This window comes from Babylonia areolata, chromosome 28 (genome assembly GCF_041734735.1).
Source record: "Babylonia areolata isolate BAREFJ2019XMU chromosome 28, ASM4173473v1, whole genome shotgun sequence".
NCBI lineage: Eukaryota > Metazoa > Mollusca > Gastropoda > Neogastropoda > Buccinidae > Babylonia > Babylonia areolata.
In genome coordinates, this window is record NC_134903.1 from 11,246,501 (window position 1) to 11,269,793 (window position 23,293).

Consider the following 23,293-nt stretch of genomic DNA (forward strand, 5'->3'; position numbering starts at 1 on the left):
TAACAGTAAAATCGACTCTAATACACGTGTGTGTGTGTGTGTGTGTGTGAATGCGTGCATAAATATGTATGTACGACTGAAAGCCTGACCGACCGACACAGGAAAAGAATGAAGAGCGCCTGAAAGGCAGCTCTCAAGTCAGCCCTACCCATCAAGGGAGCCTGTTATGCAAATGACTCTGTAAAGCGCATAGAGCTTGGTCTCAGACTGCGGACAGGCGCTGGCTGTACCCACCATATGCTGCGGTCGCCTGATCCCCCACCGATACATGTGTCCCGCTGTCTGGTCCCTGGGTCGCAGCGGTGTCCGTCGAAGGCGCTTTGAAGGGTGTGCCGCCGTGGCTGGGGGTCTCGACCCTCATCTTATTCAACAGTTGCTTCCCTTGCTTGATCACGATGCTTCCTTTCTCCGGCATCATCGCCTTCCTTCTCTTCTTCAGTCGCTGCACGACCTGCACGGCATGACCAGAAAAATTATTCGGAATGAAATGTTGGTTTCTCTTTGTGTCTTTGTTCTCAGTTGCTGCACCACCTCCTTCAAGGCACAGAAAAAGGTGGAAGTGGACTGACTGACTGATTGATTGACTGATATGGATCATTATACAGCACCTATCCTCAGTTGGAGACCAAGCTCTAAGCGCTTTACAAACACGGGGACATTTGTACACATTTGTACAACAGGCTGCCTACCTGGGTACAGCCGACTGACAGCTGCCACTGGGCGCTCATCATTCGTTTCCTGTGTCATTCAATCAGATTTCATGCACGCACACATACACACTCAGACAGACACGCAACATTTTACATGCATAACCGTTTGGTTTATTTACCCCACCATGTTGGCAGCCATACTCCATTTTCCGTGGGGTGTGCATGCTGGGTATGTTCTTGTTTCCATAACCCACCGAGTGCTGACATGGATTGCAGGATCTTTAACGTGCGTATTTGATCTTCTGCGTGTGTATACACACGAAGGGGGTTCAGGCACTAGCAGGTCTACACGTCATGCAAAAAGAGCAAGGTAAAATCACTCGGACAGCCCTTCAGTGGGGGCATCACAAGGTGGACGCAAGAGAAGAAGGCTAAAGAACACCTGACCCAGAACAGTCGAAGGGGCACTCAAGACCCTGAAGCACACCTGGGGTACCATTCAGAGACTGGCCCAAGACAAGACAAGAGTGGCCGTTCTTCCTTGCTGCCCTGCATGTCACAGAGCATAATGGGAGGTAAGTAAGTAAGCAAAAGCCCACTTGTCCATATGCAAGTTGCAGCCTACGAAAGCAGGAGAACAAAAAGATCCTATGATCATCCGTGAAAACAAAATTTCTGTTTGAATAACCTGGAAATAACTGTATTGTAAGAAGTAATAAAGTAATAATGATAGTAAGAAGAAGAAGAAGAAGACGAAGAAGAACACCAATATCAATAATGATGCATTGCTGGCTATTGAAAAAGAAGAAAACGACAAAGATGAAGTGTAACAAGATGAAGAAGAAGAATAAGAAAAAGAAGAAGAAAAAGAAAAAGAAGAAGAAAAAGAAGAATAAGAATATCAATAATGATGCATTGCAGGCTACTGAAAAAGAAGAAAATGACAAAGATGAAGTAGAAGAAAATGAAGAAGAAGAAGCAAATGAGGAAGAAAAAGGAAACCAATAATGATGCAATGCTGGCTTTTCCTTGTGACAAACTGCCTAACACATCCAATCCCTGCTGAACCTGCCTGGAGTCACCGAGTGGCCCACACTAACAAGTAACTTAGAACAAGGTATCTTGGAACACACAGAACTGACTGCTGCACTGAAAGGTTTGGTGCACGTATGTAGGCGACCCTTATGCGCATACGTGAATTTTCTTCCTGCCTGCAGAAGCTGTCAGTTGACAGCAGACTGCCGATGAGTGAGGAAAAGTAAGTGAGCGCCGTTGGATTTTCGTTTTTGACAAAATGACTGAAAAACTTGAACAACGCTACTGCATCAAATTTTGTGTCAAGCTTGGCAATTCCCAAGTGGAAACGATCCGCAAGATTCAACAGGCCTTCGGGGATGAAGCAATGGGCACCACACAGAGAAAGGAGTAGTACAACCGCTTCAAAGATGGCCGCACATCAGTGGAGAGTGAAGCACGTTCCGGTAGGCCTTCAACATCCCGAAATGAGATCGTCATTGACCAAGTGAGGACCCTGGTGATGCACACCTGTGCTTCGTCAGGCTCCCTACTCTCCCAACATGGCTCCGTGTGACTTCTGGCTGTTCCCACAGCTGAAAATGCCCCTGAAAGGGACCAGATTTCAGTCCAGAGAAGACATCATGCAGAACACAACGGACCAGCTGCACGCCATCCCAAAAGAGGCATTCCAGCACTGCTTCCGACAGTGACAGAACCGTTGGGAGACGTGTGTGGCAGCCCAAGGGGACTACTTTGAAGGAGATTAGTGTCAGTTTGTTGTATCTGGATGCGAGTAGTTTTTATGAACGAAGGTCGCATACTTTTTGAACACACCTTGTATAATTGTTTTTACCCCTGCCATGTAGGCAGTCATACTCTGTTTTCAGGGGGAGCGTGGGGGAGGGGGTGGTGGGGTTGGATGCCAGGTATGCTCTTGTTTCCATAACTCACCGATTGTTGATATGGATTGCAGGATATTTAACCTGTGTATCTGATTTTCTGCAAGAGTATACACACAAACATGGTTCAAGCACTAGCAAAGTCTGCACATTTGTCGACCAAGGGGTTCAGAAAATCAACTGAGGATGAAAGAGATGTCAAAGAAGAATTCTGAAGACAAGTACATGATGAGCAAGAAGCTGGCATACAGCGAACACACACACACACACTACCTGCAGATGAGGAACTAACAATAAGGAGATGACAATGAAAAAACACTATGGTACACTAACGATAATGAAGTTAATACTGTTGGATGTACGCATACTAATGAACAGATGCTTGATTTGCCTGTCACATTTTAATAATAATAATAATGGACATTTAAATAGCGCATTTATCAAGAAATACTGCTCAAAGCATTTTAAATTTCATTCCCCCCTCCTCCAAACCCCCTCCACCACCCCCCTCCACACACACACAAGCAACACATGCCAGAATACACTCGCGCAGTGGAACACTGGAAATCATCCTCCCTGAGTGACCCACCCGTGACGCCTTCCAGAAAACGTATTTTCCACAAATGAAGTATTCACACACAGACACTGAGGAAGTATGTGGACTTGCAAGCACAAGCCTGGAGCTGCAGTCTAACAGTAAGATGGTTCACACACACACTGCTGAAAAACACAGCCAGGCAAGGATGACACAGCAGGACCAGAAACTCTACTTGTTTTGTTTTCCTACACCGCTTACTCCTCACCACAGGAGATAGGTGGTAGAATGGTTAAGATGCTCATCAGCCAATACAATATGTGGTAGAATGGTTAAGACGCTCATCAGCCAATACAATATGTGGTAGAATGGTTAAGACGCTCATCAGCCAATACAATATGTGGTAGAATGGTTAAGACGCTCATCAGCCAATACAATATGTGGTAGAATGGTTAAGACGCTCATCAGCCAATACAATATGTGGTAGAATGGTTAAGACGCTCATCAGCCAATACAATATGTGGTAGAATGGTTAAGACGCTCATCAGCCAATACAATATGTGGTAGAATGGTTAAGACGCTCATCAGCCAATACAATATGTGGTAGAATGGTTAAGACGCTCATCAGCCAACACAATATGTGGTAGAATGGTTAAGACGCTCATCAGCCAACACAATATGTGGTAGAATGGTTAAGACGCTCATCAGCCAATACAATATGTGGTAGAATGGTTAAGACGCTCATCAGCCAATACAATATGTGGTAGAATGGTTAAGACGCTCATCAGCCAATACAATATGTGGTAGAATGGTTAAGACGCTCATCAGCCAATACAATATGTGGTAGAATGGTTAAGACGCTCATCAGCCAATACAATATGTGGTAGAATGGTTAAGACGCTCATCAGCCAATACAATATGTGGTAGAATGGTTAAGACGCTCATCAGCCAATACAATATGTGGTAGAATGGTTAAGACGCTCATCAGCCAATACAATATGTGGTAGAATGGTTAAGACGCTCATCAGCCAATACAATATGTGGTAGAATGGTTAAGACGCTCATCAGCCAATACAATATGTGGTAGAATGGTTAAGACGCTCATCAGCCAATACAATATGTGGTAGAATGGTTAAGACGCTCATCAGCCAATACAATATGTGGTAGAATGGTTAAGACGCTCATCAGCCAATACAATATGTGGTAGAATGGTTAAGACGCTCATCAGCCAATACAATATGTGGTAGAATGGTTAAGACGCTCATCAGCCAATACAGAGTCCGTGAGGGTCTGGGTTTGAATCGAATCCCACTCTCGCCCTTTCTCCAGAGTTTAACTGGAAACTTAAACTGGAGCGTCTAGTCCTTTGGATGTTGTACTCTGGCCTTCTTCTTCTTCTGCGTTCACTCGTATACACACGAGTGGGCTTTTACGTGTATGACCGTTTTTACCCCGCCATGTAGGCAGCCATACTCCGTTTTCGGGGGTGTGCATGCTGGGTATGTTCTTGTTTCCAAAACCCACCGAACGCTGACATGGATTACAGGATCTTTAACGTGAGTATTTGATCTTCTGCTTGCATATACACACGAAGGGGGTTCAGGCACTAGCAGGTCTGCACATATGTTGACCTGGGAGATCGTAAAAATCTCCACCCTTTACCCACAAGGCGCCGTCACCGTGATTCGCACCCGGGACCCTCAGATTGAAAGCCCAACGCTTTAACCACTCGGCTATTGCGCCCTGTCATACTCTGGCCAAGTTCTGTAGAAGAAATCCACTCTGATAGGTACACAAATATATATGCATGCACTCAAGGCCTGATAAAGTGCGTTCACTGGGTAAAGCTGCTGGTCAGGCATCTGCCTAGCAGATGTGGTGTAGCAGCATACATGGATTTGTCCCTGAACACAGTGTCGCCTCCTTGAGAAACTGAAACTGAAACTACTCACCACAAAGTCGTCAAATTTCTTCTTCTTGCGCTTCCGCTTCAGTGGCCTCCCTTCTCCTGACGGTCCTTCATCTTCGCTGGCACCGCACCCCTCTCCATCCCCCTCCCCCTGATGCTGATCTGCTGGTTCGCTCTGAGCACTGTCTGGCGTCGATGACTGGAGACTGTGACAGAGGGAATGAGGGGGGTGATGGCTGATGAAATACAGGGCTATCTATAATTTGATATGGATACTTATATAGCGCCTATCCTTGGCCGGAGACCAAGCTATAAGCGCTTTACAAACACGGAGTCATTCACACAACAGGCTGCCTACCTGGGTAGAGCCCACTGACAGCTGCCAATGGGCGCTTGTCATTCGTTTCCCGTGTCATTCAGTCAGGTTTAAGTCAAGCACGCATACACACCCAGACAAGTAACTTTTTTTCTCCCACATATATGACTGTTTTGTTTATTTACCCCACCATGAAGGCAGCCATACTCCGTTTTCAGGGGTGTGCATGCTAGGTATGTTCTTGTTTCCATAACCCACCAAATGCTAACATGGATTACAGGAACTTTAACGCTCAAATCTGATCTTCTGTTATGCAAATACCCATGAAGGGGCCACGTCAGTGTTGACATCAAAACTGCATGGGGATTTACTGAATAAGTTTTTGATAACTTTGGTCAACAAAAAAAGTCATCTGCATCCAGCAATAAAAGCAGAAAGAAAGAAAAAAGAGGAAAAATAGTATGATACGATATGGGAGTCATCAGAGATTAATCTGTTTATTTATTGTAAGTGGTGCTCTAGGCCAATACTTTTAACCCCATGCCCGACACTGCACTTTTAAACACGTTACGTCCACTTATTTTATTCAATTATGTAGTCAACCAAACTCTTGTCTGCAAATAGCAAGGGGAAAAACATTTAAAGCAAACAAACAGAAAGAAAAAGTGTGACTGGGTAGTCAGAGAATGGAATACAGGGATACTTATCATTTGTCGCTTATGTATAGCCCAGCTGACCTGACAGGACTGTGGAATGAAACACAGGGCTATCTACTGCTGTCTACTTATCATTTGTCGCTTATAAGTTAAAAAAAAAAGAAAAAAAAAAGTTACCTGCATCCTGCAATTTAATAAAAGCAGGAAAGTGAGGAAAAAACCCCAAAAAAACAAACTTACCATAACAGAGGCGTCATCAAAGGTTTATTCATATATCTATTGGAAGGTGACTCTTTAGTTTAGGCCAATACTGTTAACCCATGCCTGTGGCACTTTTAACGTGATATGTCCACTAATTTCATTCACTGACATAATCAACGAAACTAGCAATTTACTAAAATTGAAAAACATTCAAGATAAACAAATAGACAGAAAAAGTATGATTGGGTAGTCAGGGAATTAATCAAGCCTATCCTTTAAAAAAATTTTTTTTTCATTTTAAAGAAGGAGCTGGTTAAGACCAATATTTAACCTCTTGCCTGTCGTTGCACATTTAACATTATATCCATTAGTTTTAATAACTCAGTCATCAACAAAAATGTTATCCACAGCAAGAATTTTAGTAAATGGAAAAAGAAAAAAAAAGAAGGAGAATATGACTTGGTAGTCTTTTTTTTGTTTGTTTGTTTATTAGAAAAGTACTGGCTTGGGCCAACATTAAATTTTATTCCCCCCCCCCCCCCCCCCCAAGGTTCCGTAAGGGAAACAACTCAGATTGGAACTCCTTGTCTGTGGATGAATTGTGTCCCTTCACGTGTGTGTGTGTGAGTGTGTGTGTGTGTGTGTGTTTCTCTCTGTGACAGTATGGGAAACTTTTTCTTGGGTTTTACCGATATCTGCCCCTCCCAAACTTAGGACTTCAGTATTCTTGTGGCTTCCTAAATATATAATGCAATATTTGTCTGCTTGGAAATTGGTCTGAGCAAATGTTAGTGAGTTTCTTCTGTCATGTGCAATGTAAATCTTATATATTCCCACTTAAACTTTTGATTGTTTTTTTTTTTTTTTTTTTTTTTTTAGAATTCATGCATTGTTTCATTTCTTGTAAAAATCATCATTATTTACAAGAAATACAGCGTAGAATAACCAACAACAACAAAATGTTTGTTGATTCTTCAATTGTTAGCAACCATCATGTGAAATTCAGAGTTCATTAAAAGCATATGTGGATGGGGCCTTTGTAGTAATGCATCTGACCAGAAAGTGAATGTCCACGGGTTCGAGTTCCACATATGGACTAGAGGCAATGCGTCCGCCTAGGAAGTGAGAGAATCTGAGCGGAACGATTCGAATCATGGTACAGTTGCCAATATTTTCTCCCCCTCCACTAGACCTTGAGTGGTGGTCTGGTCACTAGTCATTCAGATGATATGATAAACTGAGGTCCCGCGTGCAGCATGCACTTTCTGGTGTGGAAACAAAAAAGAAAAAAAAAAAAAAGAAAGCCCCAGCACAGATAATTATTTCCACCTGCATCACTGCAGGATTTTGCCTTTTGCAAAATCATCAAAATGATGATGGAGTGATGGCCTAGAGGTAATGCATCCGCCTAGTAAGCGAGAGAATCTGAGTGTGCTGGTTCAAATCATGGCTCAGCCACCGATATTTTCTCCCCCCTCCACTAGACCTTGAGTGGTGGTCTGGATGGACGCTAGTCATTTGGATGAGACGATAAACCAAGGTCCCGTGTGCAGCATGCACTTAGCGCATGTAAAAGAACCCACAGCAACAAAAGGGTTGTTCCTGGCAAAATTCTGTAGAAATATCCACTTTGATAGGAAAAAGAAATAAAACTGCACGCACGAAAAAAAAAAAAAAAGAAAAAAAAAGGGGTGGCACTGTAGTGTAGCAGAGTAACACTCTCCCTGGGGAGAGTGGTGGGGCGTAGGGCAGCTGGTGATGGTGGAGGTGAGGGGGTGCGGGGGCGGACAGTGTCTGACATTATTTCATATATAAGAAGAGCCTTGTTAACTATAAGGTTCGACTTCAGCAGGAGGATGTATCTAAAGGTTTGACTTCAACAGGAGGATATATCTAAATTCATGTAATCAGATGATATGAAAGATGATGATGATTTTGAAAAGAATTAATTTTATCACTGGCCAGTAAGCAATGCTTTGATAATGTTCTCACTAACTGGATCAAACGGCTGAAGTGTAACTGATATGGAATTTACCACTAGTAGAGATTAATTTTCTACATTTAAGTTCAAGAAATAGGTCACTTCACACAGCTGGTCTTTTTTTTTTTTTTTTTTTTTCAAATAATAATTTTGCATGTGATAAAATCATCTGATCAGAACAGGTTACAATCTATTGCAATACCAGTATGTGACAATATACTTCAATTATTCTATTAATAAAAACAGGTTGAGGATTTGACAAGAAATTCTGCTGTTTTTGTCTTTTTATGTCAACCACAAATTTTGTGACAGTTTACTTCCATTATTTCATCGTTAATATGAAGTTATGGAGGATTTTGACAATTAATTTGGGTGCATTTGCCATGTAATAATGACTGATATCTGTATGTTTTTTGGTTGTTGTTGTTTTGTTTGTTAGCTTGCTTGGTCATTTTTGTTGACTCACTTGTGTAAACAAAGTGAGTCTATGTTTTAACCCGGTGTTCGGTTGTGTGTGTGTGTGTGTGTGTGTGTGTGTGTGTGTTTGTGTGTGTGTCATTGCCATTTTCTCTGCAAATACTTTGTCAGTTGACACCAAGTTTGGCATAAAAATAGGTTTAAAGTGTATCTCAAGTGAGTCTTGAAGGCCTTGCCTCTCTTGTTTTGTTTTGTTTTTGACCGTTGAAGCAACTGACCAGTAAGGTACACTCTTATAAAGATAATGATGCTTTATCCACTTTATTTAGTGTGAATGATGTGAACATCATATTACAAAGGTAAACCAATTATGTATAAACAGAATAAGACAGAACCTTGACAGAAACCATAGCTGATAATGAAGGCTGAGATCCATCTGCTGACACTTTTTCTTTCTTTTTTTTCTTCTTCTTCTTTTTTCGTTTTTTTCTTTTTTGTGTTTTTTTTGTTGTTGTTGAGATGTTGACAGGAGTTCCATGGTTTTCAAAGACAAAAAAGAACTTTAAAACTTTTTTTTTAAAAGGAAGGAATGGTCAACTATTTAATCACAAAATCTACAATGAACCTCCAGTGATTTTAGTATCTTATATTTGTAAGCAGTTTTAAATTGGTAAACTAGGTTCATTTATGCAAAGTGAAATGAATGGTTCACTCTTAAACTTGATTTTGGTGAAAGAGTTTTAAGTTATCAAAACTTGATTCAAAATGCAGATGAAAGAGAGAGAGAGAGAGAGAGAGAGAGAGACAGACAGACAGACAGACACACAGATTGAAAGACAGACATACAGACAGGGAGGCCAACGTAGATTTTGCAGGCAAGATGGGAGGAGAATACTGCCTTCCCTTTATACCCTTTATACACTGCAGAAATCCGCCCACATACACAGACACACACATAGGAAATTTGAAAACTGAAGTGGATTTCAGAGACAAGTTTGCCACCAAGAACATCATACTTAGTACATTCTGTGAAAACAGAAATAGCCTAAAGTAAAAACAAAAAAACAAAAACAACAACAACATGACTATACTTACTAATAGCTTGCATGACTATCAAGCTCAGGACATTCCAATACAAAATGGAAATCGTCCCCATCACAACAATTTTCCAATACTCACAAATGCAGAAATTTCAGCACAAAAAATCATATTCAGAACAAATCTAATGAATACAGTCCTTTGAAGGAAGGTAGCAGAATGGTTAAGACACTAATCTGCCAATGAATACAGTGTCACTGAGGGTCTGTGTTCGAATCCTGCTCTCGCCCTTTCTCCCAAGTTTGATGGGAAAAACTCAAACTGGGTATCAAGTCATTCAAGTCATTTGCAATGAGACAATAAACCGAGGTCCCGTACACAGCACACATTCGGGGTGCACTGAAAAAGAACCCATGACAACAAAAGTGTTGCCCTCTGGCAAAATCCTGATAGGAAAACAAATATGTAAGCATGCACTCGGGGACTGACTATGCATGTTGGGTTATGCTGCTGGTCAGGCATCTGCCTAGCAGATGTGGTGTGGCCTGTAAGGATTTGTGTGAATGCAGTGACGCCTTTCTGAGTAACTGAAACTTAAAATTGTATTTGTTTTATACAAAAAATGGAGATTGTCACTAACACAAAAAATCTCCACTACTCACCAGTACAGTTAGTTAAACACAACCATCCTATTTAGGATTTAAAACAAAATATGTAAAATAGAGACCATTCCCATCACAAAAAATATCTAGTACTGACCAATACGATTCAGCACAATCATCCTATCTGATGCCCCCCCTCTTTTTAAAAAAAAAGAAGAAGAAAAAAAAAGGCATTCCTATATATAGAATGGAGATTGTCCCAATCACACAAATTCTCTAATACTTGTCAAAACAGTTAGTTTAATACAACCATAAAAATTAAAAAACCCTAAACACTTGCCAATGCAAAGACAAAAAAACCCAAAAAACTAAAGTTTATAAAAACCTTTTTGGTGGTGGATGAATCCTCTGTGCTTAGTGAGATACGACGTTTCGAACCATAGGCCCGTTGTCAAGTGATGAGAAGAGGACAGTGTGAATAGGAAAGCCTATGTGAGAAAAGGGTGATGACATCTCACTACTTTCTGTTTTGATGGGTCATGCACACTAAAACACTTGCTGATCACCATTCAGTGCAATACATACTCACACACACAAATATCTATTTTTATATATACACATTTAAATATATATATATATATACACATATATACCTATCCATATACATACACATGTATATACACACACACATATACATACATCCATACACATACACATAGTCCAAACTGAGACCTCTTACCAGCTATTAACCTCACCAGGTTGCAGACCCTGTGGGGATCAATAGTGCAAGGCCTGCCCCTTCATAGACACCTCAGGTTCAGATGTTGGACCCTCTGGCACTTTCACTGTGAAATGTCATCTCAACTGCCAATCTACTGACATTGTATACATTTTGTCCTGCACCCTCTGCTCCAAACTGTGTGTGGGGGAGACCTACCGTTCTTTGGGCGAGCGCTTCTCCGAACACCTGAGGTTGATGAAGCTAGGCTACAACAATCCTGTTGGCCAGCATTCTGCTGGCCCACACCACAGCTTCACCCATGCAAGAATCTCATCTGTGTGGCAGAACCCCAGTGACAGCACATACAGAAAGTACATGGAGAGCCGCGTCACTGACCGCTTGGGGACCGCACAGCCGAATGGACTGAACGTCAGTCACTGATGTCTAGCGCCTGGACCCTTCTGCCTTGATCTCTCTGTCCTCTTTTCAGAAGCAATATATATGTGTATGCATTTGTGTGTATATGTATGTGTATATATGCGAGTATATGTGTGTGTATGCATATGTATGTGTGTGTGGTATGTGCATGTATGTGTGTATGTATATGTGTGTGTATATGTGTATATATGTGTGTGTGAGTGTGTGTGTGTGTATGTGTATGGATGTATGTATATGTGTGTATATACATGTGTATGTGTATATATATGGATAGGTATATATATATATATATATATTTATATATATGTGTGTATATATGTGTGTGTGTGTGTGTGTGTGTGTCTGTATGTGTGTGTGTGTGTGTGTGTGTGTGTGTGAGTGTGACTGAATGGCGATCAGCAAGTGTTTTAGTGTGCATGGCCCATCAAAACAGAAAGTAGTGAGATGTCATCACCCTTTTCTCACATAGGCTTTCCTATTCACACTGTCCTCTTCTCATCACTTGACAACGGGCCTATGGTTCGAAACGTCGTATCTCACTAAGCACAGAGGATTCATCCACCACCAATAAGGTTTTTATAAACTTTAGTTTTTTTGTCTTTGAAGAATCCTGCAGTCATTTTTGTCTTCTTCCCTTGCCAATACAGTTTAGCACAAATATACTATTTAGGACATTCCTTTACTTTAAATGGAGATAGTTTCTGCAATCCTCCACATCCCCTGACTTGCACTCTCCCACCCACACTAAAAAACAAAAAAAAAAAAATCCTATAGTAATACTCATCCGTACAATTAATTTAACCCTTTGACTCCCAGAACAACTCAAATTAAAAAAAAGAAAGAAAATCACTTACCTCTTAGAAAGAATCTTTCTTTCTTTTTCTTCTCAAAAGTATAATATATGTTTTATTGATGGAAAAAGAATGGAGAATAATTATGACTATCATAAATTCAATGCTGACCGAATGAGATAATTCCCTATCAGGGGAAGATAACCAAGATGAAAAGGAACCACACACACCCTCACACAATTTTGTTGCGGTTGTTGTGTAGAGAAGAAAATTGAAATCAGCATATTTCAAGAGTGGAAATGATGATGGTGATGATGATGATATGGTTATGAATACTCATACAGTGGTCGGTCGGAGACCAAGCTCTTATGGTGCTGATCATATATTTGTAAAAGTATCAGACACAACAGATCAAGTGCAAGTTGTCTTGTTTTCCTCCACTATCATGCGGTACTATGGTACTTCTATACATAAACATGACACATAAACACTCACAAAATTCCATTCTTTCTCCAAAACCTTTTCTTGACCAGACTGAGAAAATCTTCCACACCAAACACAGAACCAAACTGATCATTAAAAAAAAAAAAAAAAAAAAAAAAAAAAAATCATCTGCTACACTGCTGGCGAAAGAGACTAAAGAAGGCTAGCAGAAATCCTGATAACAAAGTCAGACAAGTTTCATCACCGTTTTCTTCCCTTTTCCTTTTTAAATCTTTTTTTTTTTTTTTTAAATGTGCATTAAGATTTTTGCCTGAAAGCTACTCACTGATCAATGGTTAATGAAAATCCCAAGACTTCTCCCGCCCTCCATATCATGGTTTCAACTCTCATTTTTCCAAGAATTCTCCAGACTTGATATGACTGTATGAACCCTGTACACTAAGTCTTTCTAACACACACACACACACACACATGCACACCACACACATGCTCGTGCGCATTCACACACACACACACACACATGCACAACACACACATGCTCGTGCGCATTCACACACACACACACATGCACAACACACACACGCTCGTGCGCATTCACACGCACACACACACAAAAACAGTGCCTCGACTAAACCTTTACCATTTTACTCAAGTAATCATGAATATACATATCAAGTCACTTTATGAAACAAAAACTGTTGTGCGAGTAACATTTAAGACTCCACCAGTCTCAAGTAATGCGTGTCGCTCATGAAACACAAACAGTAACACACACACACACACACAAAAGAACAGGAACAGTGTTTCGACTAAACTTACACCATTTTACTCAAATAATGAATACTGTAGCATGAGCAACACTTAAGACACCATCATACAATCTCAGGTAATGTGCATCACTCGTGTAACACACACACACATACACAAGAACAGGAACAATGCCTCAACTTAGCGCTTGCTATTTTACTCAAGTAATGAATACTGTAGGGTGAGCAACACTTAAAGACTCCATCACACAATCTCAACACTTAAGACTCCATCACACAATCTCAAGTAATGCGTATCACTCGTGTAACACAAACAGTTGCACTTTGACCCCTCCGACCTCCATGCGGGTGCAACACATGCACTCCCCGCCGTTCACTGACCTCTTGACCTCCTCACCACGGGTACCAGCCCCTGCTCCCGATGCACCCTCCCTGCTTGTTTTGATTTTCTGTCCTCCCCCGCCTGTTCTGGCCTTGCCTCTGACACCTCCGCCTGTTTACATCACGACGATAACAGTGATCATTAAACAGTAAACGCTGACAGAAAAGAAAGAAAAGAAAAAGTGACATCACCACCTATTTCTAAGTTTATCCTTTTTGCCATACATCAGCACTGAAAACGCTGTCAAAACAGATAACATGGAAGCTGAAAGCAAACAAAAAAACATAAAAATAAAAAAAATAAAAAATCTGGAAAAGAAAAAATGATAATGAACAAGTACACTCATATTCATGAACATGTACCTTGGACATGCCTCTGACATAGACAATTCCATACTTTTTTTTTATATATATTATTTTTGTTTGCCAGGGGATTAGAAAAAAACACCAAAAGCCCTAATAACCTGAACATAACCATAACCATACATAATAAAGAAAATCTTATAGAATTTCAGGCTTTCAAAAACAAAAAAAATTGCCAACAGGCAACTCACACTGTATCCTTGGCACAAAAACAAACCAAAACACCACAGTACTACTGTCTAATAAACAAGACCAAAAATATTGAAGCCTAAAAAAAAAAAAAGAAAGAAAGAAGAAAAAACCCCAAAAAAAACCCTAACAAAAAAACAGGTGAATGGGCCAGCATGGCAGTAAATAAGAAAGGAAAATAGAACAGAAAGAAAACGGAAAACCCAGAGGCAAAGACAGCAATTACTAACGAGGATATTTCGAGCAAAATTTCTAGCAGGGGGGATACTATTCATTTTGAAAGCGCCCCTGGGCACTGCCACATGACCTGTTACATCATGATGATGACAACTGATGTGATGATCATGACAATTTGTTCAAGTATGCTTTGATTATGTTGTTTCTACTTACTTTTTGGGCATTGCCACATGACCTGTTACATCATGATGATGACAACTGATGTGATGATAATGACAATTTGTTCAAGTATGCTTCGATTATGTTGTTTCTACTTACTTTTTGTTTCCAAAGATTCCACTGGTCGAGTTCTTCAAAATGTTAATATAACCGCAGCACCACTAATGTCCTACTACTACTTCTACTACTGCTACTAGATAATGACAAGTGAATAACAATCATAATAACAATAAAAACCATAAAAATGGGCATTTCTTGGCTTCTTAGATTATGTGTCTTGCTCCTTGTATCTGAGCTAGCACAAAGCCCTTTACGATCAGATACCTAGAAATACACCAACATACCACACATAAACAGAGAGAAGAAACAACAGACACTAAGGAACAACATGTGACTCCGTTTCTCTCTCTCTCTCCTGCTCCACACACGCATTCAAACACATACACGCCACACACATGAACACACACACAAATGTGCGCCCACTTTTTTTGTTTTGTTTTTTGGTGCCAATACACATAATGATATTTTTTTCTTTCTGTTATTTCGACATTCAACAAAGTGTACTTCAGTGTAATGAAACTTGTGAAATGTGTTACTTGGTTGTTATTTTCTTGTTTTGTTTTTGTTCTTTTTCCATCCCCCCCCCCCCCCCCCCCCCCCCAAAAAAAAAAAACTTTTGTGATGTATATTTATGTGGAGAAATACAACCTTCTGTGCAAGGGGAAAACAAAAAACAAACAAAAAAACATATGCGCGTGCACACACACACACAGAGTACCTTTCAGCAAGGGTCTTCGTTTTGCCTCTTTCTTTATCCATCCTCTGGAATACTTGGCTGTCAGGTTCTGTCAGCAGAAAACAAACAAAGGCTCGGATTCATCGTCACTTTCCGAAATCATCAAACTGAAAAAAATATACTATATCTCCAAGAAAAACGATAGACTCCCAAACGGAACAGACACCTCTCAGATCTCTTGTTGAATCACAGGAAACTACTCCAAAAACTTCACCTTAATCACCACTACCACCCTAAAGTCTAGCCTTGAGTACCAGTAAATAAAAACTAAAAAGTTGTGTACTCTCAGAACAAAACATGTGTACTCAACACACACTGTCAAAATAATGGAACTTGCTTCTTTTTTTTTCTTCTCTTTCTTTCTTTTTTTGTTTTGTTTGTAATTTATTCAGTGTTGCATATCACTGTACTTCATTAAAAAAAAAAAAAAAAAAAAGAAAAGAAAAGAAAAGTACAGTATATAAACTGTGCACACTTTGCATTAATAGTACATTAGTAGGCAGTCTGATTAGAACTATGACGAGTACATTTTGAAAAGAGTGTTTACCAATGTAATAAATAAGAATAATGTAGTGTTATAACTAAGCTCTTGGAATGGTATGTTGGAATGCCAGTAAGAATATAAATATTTACATTTTTTTTTAAATGATATTTCAAATTCTGGTTGCAATGTGACAGCTGAGAATGTGAAACCAAAAAATGAACTTCAAACTTTATACCACAAGAAAGAAAGAAAGAAAAAACAAATAAGCAAAACTTACCCAGCCTTTTGTGGAGATCATGCGACGTTTCTGTCCCATTGAATATCTTGTCTGAAACAGCCATCCTTCACTTATTTTCAAATGCAGAATCAACAAAGCACTTCCAAATGTTCACTAGTTCAAATGTTATTTAGGTCTGTATTATATGAAACTGAAAATAATGTTCATATGAAATATGTTTCAAAATGAATTTAAGGCTGACTGGCCCTATTACAAATCTCTTGTTGAAACATACATGGGATACCGGATAGACACATACACTGATACAGAAGTGTGAAGACATAACATATCATTTTATATCTCTCTATAAGATATCATTTTACATCTCTCTATGATAGTCTATCTATCTCTATCACCATGGTTCTGGTAGTATGCATCAGAATACACTATCTATACAGCATAGACTGCACAATGAATAATTGTGAATATTCATGATACATCATTATCGAAAAGTCTGTTGTTGTTTTTTCCTGATGTCACATTCATAGATACTCAAAAACCCAATGTTTCATGTATATGAATTACAGAGTAATTCTGTAGGAAAAGCTCTTTCATTGTTAGAATGTTACTGTGTCACAAACACAGTGATTCACACACACAAACACCCCTCGCCCCACCACTCCCCCCCCCTCCTCATACACACACACATATGTACACGCTCACACACACATACTTATGCATGGACGCACTCACACATACGCACACAGATTCATATTTGTTGATCCGATTACTCACCACCACCTACCCCTCCAAACAAAACTAACTAACACTCTCATCCCAAACTACATGGTCTTAAAAAGCAACAACAACAGAAACAAAACCAGTTTAAGATCATGTCAAACCAATTCATTCCTTTCATTTTCCCTTTATTAATTTTGCAAATTCTTCTCTCCCTCCTAAACCCCTTTACAGTCATAAAATACATGTATTCTCAAACTTAATAACAATGATAAAACAAACAATAAATAAAACAATAACAATTACAGTCCATTTTGCATCAATAGCTCTTTCAAAACCTCTTAAGTCAAAGTGCTTTTCAGTTAAAGTTCTAACTTCTATACATCCATCATCTATGGCTCTTACAACCTCTCAAGTCAAAGCGCTTTTCAATTACAGTTCTATACATCCATCATCTATAGCTCTTACAACCTCTCAAGTCAAAGCGCTTTTCAACTAAAGTTCTATACATCCATCAACACATACACACACACCCTTCCTCCTCATATTCCTAGAAACCTTGTGCACATTATAAATACACAAAGTAAAATTTGCCATGAAAAAAAAAGAAGATCTGATGTAAATTCCAATGCAAAAGGCCAGATGAATGAAGTTTCAAAGCATTTAATGAAACAGAACAGTGTCACACTTTCTGAAACCCAGATACAGAACCAAACAGAACAGTGTCACACTGTCTAAAAGCCAAACATAGAACCAACAGTGTCAAGCAGTCAGAAAGACAGAATTAGAACCAAAGAGAAGAGTGCCACACTGTCTGAAAAGTCAGATATAGAACCAAACAGAACACTGTCACACAGTCTGAAAGCCAGATGAAAAGAAGAAAAAAAAAAAAGGGTGGGAGTTAAACAAACTGTGAGACTGGAAAGCATTCTGACAGCCTTTGTCACACAAAGTAAGCTGCCAGTCAAAGCACACACAGTAGTTCTAGTACTAGTGCAACACACTACCCTTGTCATGATTGTGGTCATCTGAAAGCAATGTTTTTTTGTTGTTTTTTAGCAAAGACTATACAGCAAGCATTTAGCAAGACTGGAGGACAGTGTGGATTAAGCAAAGGCTAGATGACTGTGTGCATTGTCAGTAAAAATGTAGAGTTAAGAATGGGATGCAGGTTTTTGCAAGCTCCGACAGGTTCTGTGAAGCACTGTTAGTATTTGCTGTAGTCTGGAAGCAAAAGAGACAGTTTCTCTGGGGTTTTTTCCCCCCACTACTTCTACCTTCAATTCTGCCTCCCTGAAGAAGACCAAATACATGAAAAACAACAACAACAAAAATCCAAGAAAGGAAAGGGCATACCTTCCCCTCCCTTTTGTCTACCACTTCCCAGAAAACTGTAAAATTAGCACAAGGTAGTTTTATCACTCAGGGCTGATTCAGTTGAAATAACTAACCACATTCTGACAATTACAATAAAAACACATATCCCCCCCCACCCCACCCCCCTCACATTTAGATCAACTGGAAGACACTACCAGACTGATTCAATTGAAAGTGACCATTACCGTGACATTCAACCATGACTGGGATAAAGCTCTGGTGAAAAAAAAGACATTGCAAGTATGACCCAAAAGAGTATGACTCAGCTCTGCAGGAAGAAGATGTTATAGGCATGATTCAAAAGAGCATGACTCAGGGCTAACGATTCCCAAATAATTCTTAGTTGTCCTGGAGACAAGAAGATCTAGAAAAAACAACAACAAACAACCCCCCCGCACCCCCCAAAAAAACCCAACAAAAAGCAAGTACTTGCCCTAACTTGGCCTTAGTAAAGAAACAGTTAATTTTTGTAACTACCAGCAACTGCAACAAGACAGCAGGCATCCTGGTAACTTAGATAACAGCTGGTATATATAACAGGAATAAGAAAAACTGATGTGGGGATGAAGGTGTTAAAATGAAAACGGGGGGAGGAGGTGCGATCAGTCTGCACTGAAGCTGTCTTCTTCATTACCTTTCAATTGTCAATTTACTGCTGGTCAGGAGTCTGCTTTGTAGCTGTGATGTAGCATATATGGACTCGTCCGAACGCAGTGATGCCTCCTTGAGTAACTGAACTGAATTCATATTTCTAATAGAAATTCTATTGTGGGGTTGTTGTTTTTTTTGCATTGTCTTTTTTTTTTTTTTTTTAATTTCGTTTTATTTCTTACTTTGTTTGCTTATATATATATATCTTTTAAAATAGATTTATTTACTAATCTAATCTAATTCATTTATTAATTTAACGACTTATCTATCTGTTTGTTTATATATCTTTCCCCCACCCCCACCATCCCGAAGGCTTGACTAAGCGCGTTGGTTTAGGCTGCTGGTCAGGCGTCTGCTTAGCAGATGTGTTGTAACGTATATGGAATTTTCCAAATGCTGTGACGCCTCTTTGAGTTACTAAACTGAACTGAACCTTTCACCGACATGGTCAGAAACTGTTTGCCCGACGGACAAAGCAGACAGAGCAAGTTCCAGTTATCCACCAGAAGGTTTAGTTGTGAACTTGTCTCACTCTCAGACAAGTCTCTGGAAAGGTGAGCAGTTTGAGCCCTGCTGACAACATTCAACCAGCCCAGGAGGGGGAAAAAAAAAAAAAAAACAAAAAGGAGATTTTACAAGCATTATTCAACCCACAAAAGAGCATGACTGGAACATTCAAAAATTGGTGGAGGTGCTGAGGAAATAAACAACAACAACAAATAAATAAACAAACAAAAAGCTGCATGCTGGTGTTGACTGAAGACCTATATGGGAAAAGAAAATCAGGTGTACATCCAAGTAGACGGAAAAGAATTAAGTCAAAAGCAAAAGTCAGGCTGCGAGGAACTAGTAGAAGGAAACGGGTGAGAAGGATAGGAGCAGAGTGGGGGAAGGGGGCAGACTGATTCACCAAAAAAAGCCACAGTAACAAGACGCCATAAAAAAAAGCCACAACAACAAGCACCATCTCAAATCGCCCTCCTCAGTTACCTTGCTGACGGCAGGTGTTCCTCGCTTCTTCCCCTCCTTCTCCTCTCCTTCCTCCTCCACCTCCCCCTCCTCCACGTCCACACTGACATCGGCCTCCTCCTCTTCCGCCACATAGGACAGTGGTATTTCTTCTCCTCCAGCCTGCCCATCACCCATCATCAGCACTATCGTCACCCTTTCGGCACTGCAGTTCCCTTTGTTTTTTTCTGGTGCACCAGAATTTGAGGCATTTTTTTTTTCTCTATTCTGATGATGATGAAAGGTGATGATGGTGGTGATGGAGATGCTGCTATTGGGGTCCATTTAGGTTTCAGACTCCTTGACAAGGGTGTACTCTCATAATATAAGATAAATCCCATCCTCAACCAGACTCAGGCTAGGAGATCTTTACATACCTATGGTGTTGGTCATGAAGCTAGAGCGGCAGGCCCAAAGATGCATCTGTGAAGTGGATGATCCTCGACTGTGTGCTCCCAATCTTTCCATTTATTTGAGCCCATAGCACACTCAACTCAGATTGGGTATCAACCTGTGTCCTCCAAGTGGTCAGTCCTTGACACCAACCACTTTGTCATGGCAGCTGGCTAGCTGTTCCTTTTTGATCTACACTTCTAATACTGTAATAGAATTACAATAATGCTCAAGGCACATCACATGAGTTTTCAGAGATCACATAAGCACACACACAGACACACATATCATGTTTACCTGTCCGACGTAATTGACGCCTGGGTTGTTGTCAATTTCCCAAAGACCGTCATTGAAGCCAGCCCTCTTGTTGGGACGCCAAAACTTGTGCTTCCACTTCTCGTAACAGTACACATCTTTTGGCCCTAAAAACGCTCTGGAAAACATACCAGTGTCATACCTCTTTTCAAAAACTGATAATACAAATTACAATTCAATATAAAAAGATACAGAACACTTGCCAGTCAATGACACATGACAAATAATAAGTATCACACCACAGGAATTCATTGACAGCTTAATCTCTCAAGGACTATGACTCTAAAATTAGGAGGCAAGAATGCACTGGCTCTTCATGCTGTAGCCTTGGAAGCTGGTTTGACTTTGATGATGACTCAAACACTGTTTCAATGTTTGTCCAAAAGCCCTCTTGGCCTAGTGAGTGGGGATGAAACTTGGGCAAGATATAGTCTCCACTATAAATAGTATAATAAAATTCTAGCCCAAATAATCAAGACAGCAGTTGCCTCCACTGCTGGTCATAGTTGGAAACAACTATCATACATGTATGTTATAACTTACATACAATAAGTACTACTGTTGTAATGATACACTCACACAGACTAAGCTTGCTTTATCATGAAAATAAATCAACTATCCCACTTTTCTTTACTCTTGACTGCTGTTGACAAATATGTTCATCAGTGAAGGCTGTCATCTCACAATTATAAAACTGAGCTTACAGCTCAGGATGTCAGTCACCATTTTTTTTAATTTTTTTTTTTTAGTTTAACTTCTCCCTGTTGGGACTGTACTACTTTTGTTCAGCAAAATCAGTTAGAATATGTGCCACTTTTTAATTTAAGATTAAGAAATGTGTTCACTGATTTCTGATTCATATGATACTGACCTCATTTCACCCAACCTTTAGCAGTTCAAAGATTAAAATCCTTTAAGTTTTGCAAAATGTGGGGGATGAATTTTGAAGATATGGTGTTTGGTGTTAGAGATGTAGAATGTTTCATATTTGCAAGAAATAAGACACTATATTTCATCAACTGATGTGTGTGAAACCTTAAGTAGGCAATAGTGTGCAAGTGTGTATACTTGTATACATGCATGCATGCGAGTGCAACTGCAAATTTCTGCATGCTCGATTGTGGATGACGTAACTGGTCAAATTCTTTGTCTTAATGTTCATGCATATGAAAATAAGATGCACATAAACCAATATTTAACAACTTAAACAAGCGCTACATCCTTCCAGTGCCTGCACTTTCCTATGCACAAGCTACACAGCTGTACCCACGTTTCATGCGTGCCGTAAAAGAAGATGGGGAACTTTCCCTTTGGGGGTGGAGCGGCTCCTTCAGGCAGGGCATCGATCTGTGACACACACAACTCACATCACCATCACCACCCTGCCCCTCTGTCTCTCAAATAAATCACACACACTGTTCTAATTTAACCCTATTCTTCTGATGACCAGTATGGTGATTAATATCAATTCTTACACCAGTTGGAAAGAAAAGCAAAAGTCAACATGAGGTTTTATAAATATTACAGTAATAATAATAATAATAATAAATAACATTTATTTTGATTTCCTCTTCTTTCTCAAACATGACCAACATCAGTTTGTTAATCATGATTCTCATCCTTGGAGACTGTGTTATACTTCCATAACCTTGCATATCTTGAACATACATTTGATTTTCTGAATGCATAACACATGAAGGGGTTATACAAACAGTTTGGAAAAAAACAAAACAAAGCAGTACTAATACAACAATTGTCATATCAATTACATTATGCATGATCAAAAACGAAATAAAGTTTTCGCACAAACGCTACTGTTTAATTCTTTAAAATACCTTCAGAACTACAATTGGTTACTCTTTCCCCCATCTCGTCTCCCGTCCTAATGAGATTTATATAATAACTGCAACGAAATGAAGCCAAAACGAAATGTGAGCCAAAATGAAAATGCGAAACCAAAATGCCTGGCCCACCAGGTGTGGAAAAGGGTGTGAGTTTTAAATCAAGACAAATTAACGTGTCAAAAACGAATCACAAAAATATCTGCACCAATTACCCGCGCTGGCCAGTGTGGATAACCCTTCATTTTGGCGAAGATCTTGTCACCTGGTTTGTATTCGATCACATCTTTCGGCATTGTTGTTTTTGGGATTTGTGTCCTTTCGATTTTAAAAAGCTAACCACCGAATTAATAATGAACAGCAACACTTAGATCGTGACAAATTGAGATGCCCTAACAACACTTATCGTGTGGACATCAGACATCACCAATACAATGAAAATGTCATCTAATTTTGGCAAAAATCTTTCGTTCATGTAAGCTTCTCATATCCCTCATCAATAAAAGCCGCCATTTTCAGTCCATTCCGCACAAACCGGAAGTTACCGCCACAGATGCTGAAAATGATGTTTATTATTATTTAAAGCCGGCAATTTAGTTAACCAAAATAGTTTGTTTAATGTTTTCGTTTCATAAACAGTTGAATTTAGTTGATACTACCACGCTTCCAATGTGTAGGGTTGTGATTTTCATATTTCAAATGATGTAAGCGATATTGCTGTGTTCAGAGCGCCCTGTATCGGATGGCGGCGTTCAGGCTGCA

General features: G+C 39.7%; 1 protein-coding gene across 1 annotated transcript in view; it reads right to left on the bottom strand.

The window, feature by feature from the left end:
- Positions 1-23,050, bottom strand: part of LOC143301965 (uncharacterized) — a 42,950-nt gene extending 19,900 nt beyond the window's left edge. Inside the window, exons 1-9 of the mRNA XM_076616442.1 lie at positions 22,747-23,050; positions 21,961-22,037; positions 20,673-20,808; positions 19,965-20,105; positions 16,269-16,319; positions 15,490-15,556; positions 13,764-13,875; positions 5,054-5,216; positions 235-451 (exon numbers count right to left, since the gene is read on the bottom strand). Coding sequence (XP_076472557.1) covers positions 235-451; positions 5,054-5,216; positions 13,764-13,875; positions 15,490-15,556; positions 16,269-16,319; positions 19,965-20,105; positions 20,673-20,808; positions 21,961-22,037; positions 22,747-22,827 — 1,045 coding nt within the window. The 5' untranslated portion in view covers positions 22,828-23,050. The remainder of the gene's footprint in view (positions 1-234; positions 452-5,053; positions 5,217-13,763; positions 13,876-15,489; positions 15,557-16,268; positions 16,320-19,964; positions 20,106-20,672; positions 20,809-21,960; positions 22,038-22,746) is intronic.
- Between the last annotated feature and the right edge of the window lie 243 nt (positions 23,051-23,293).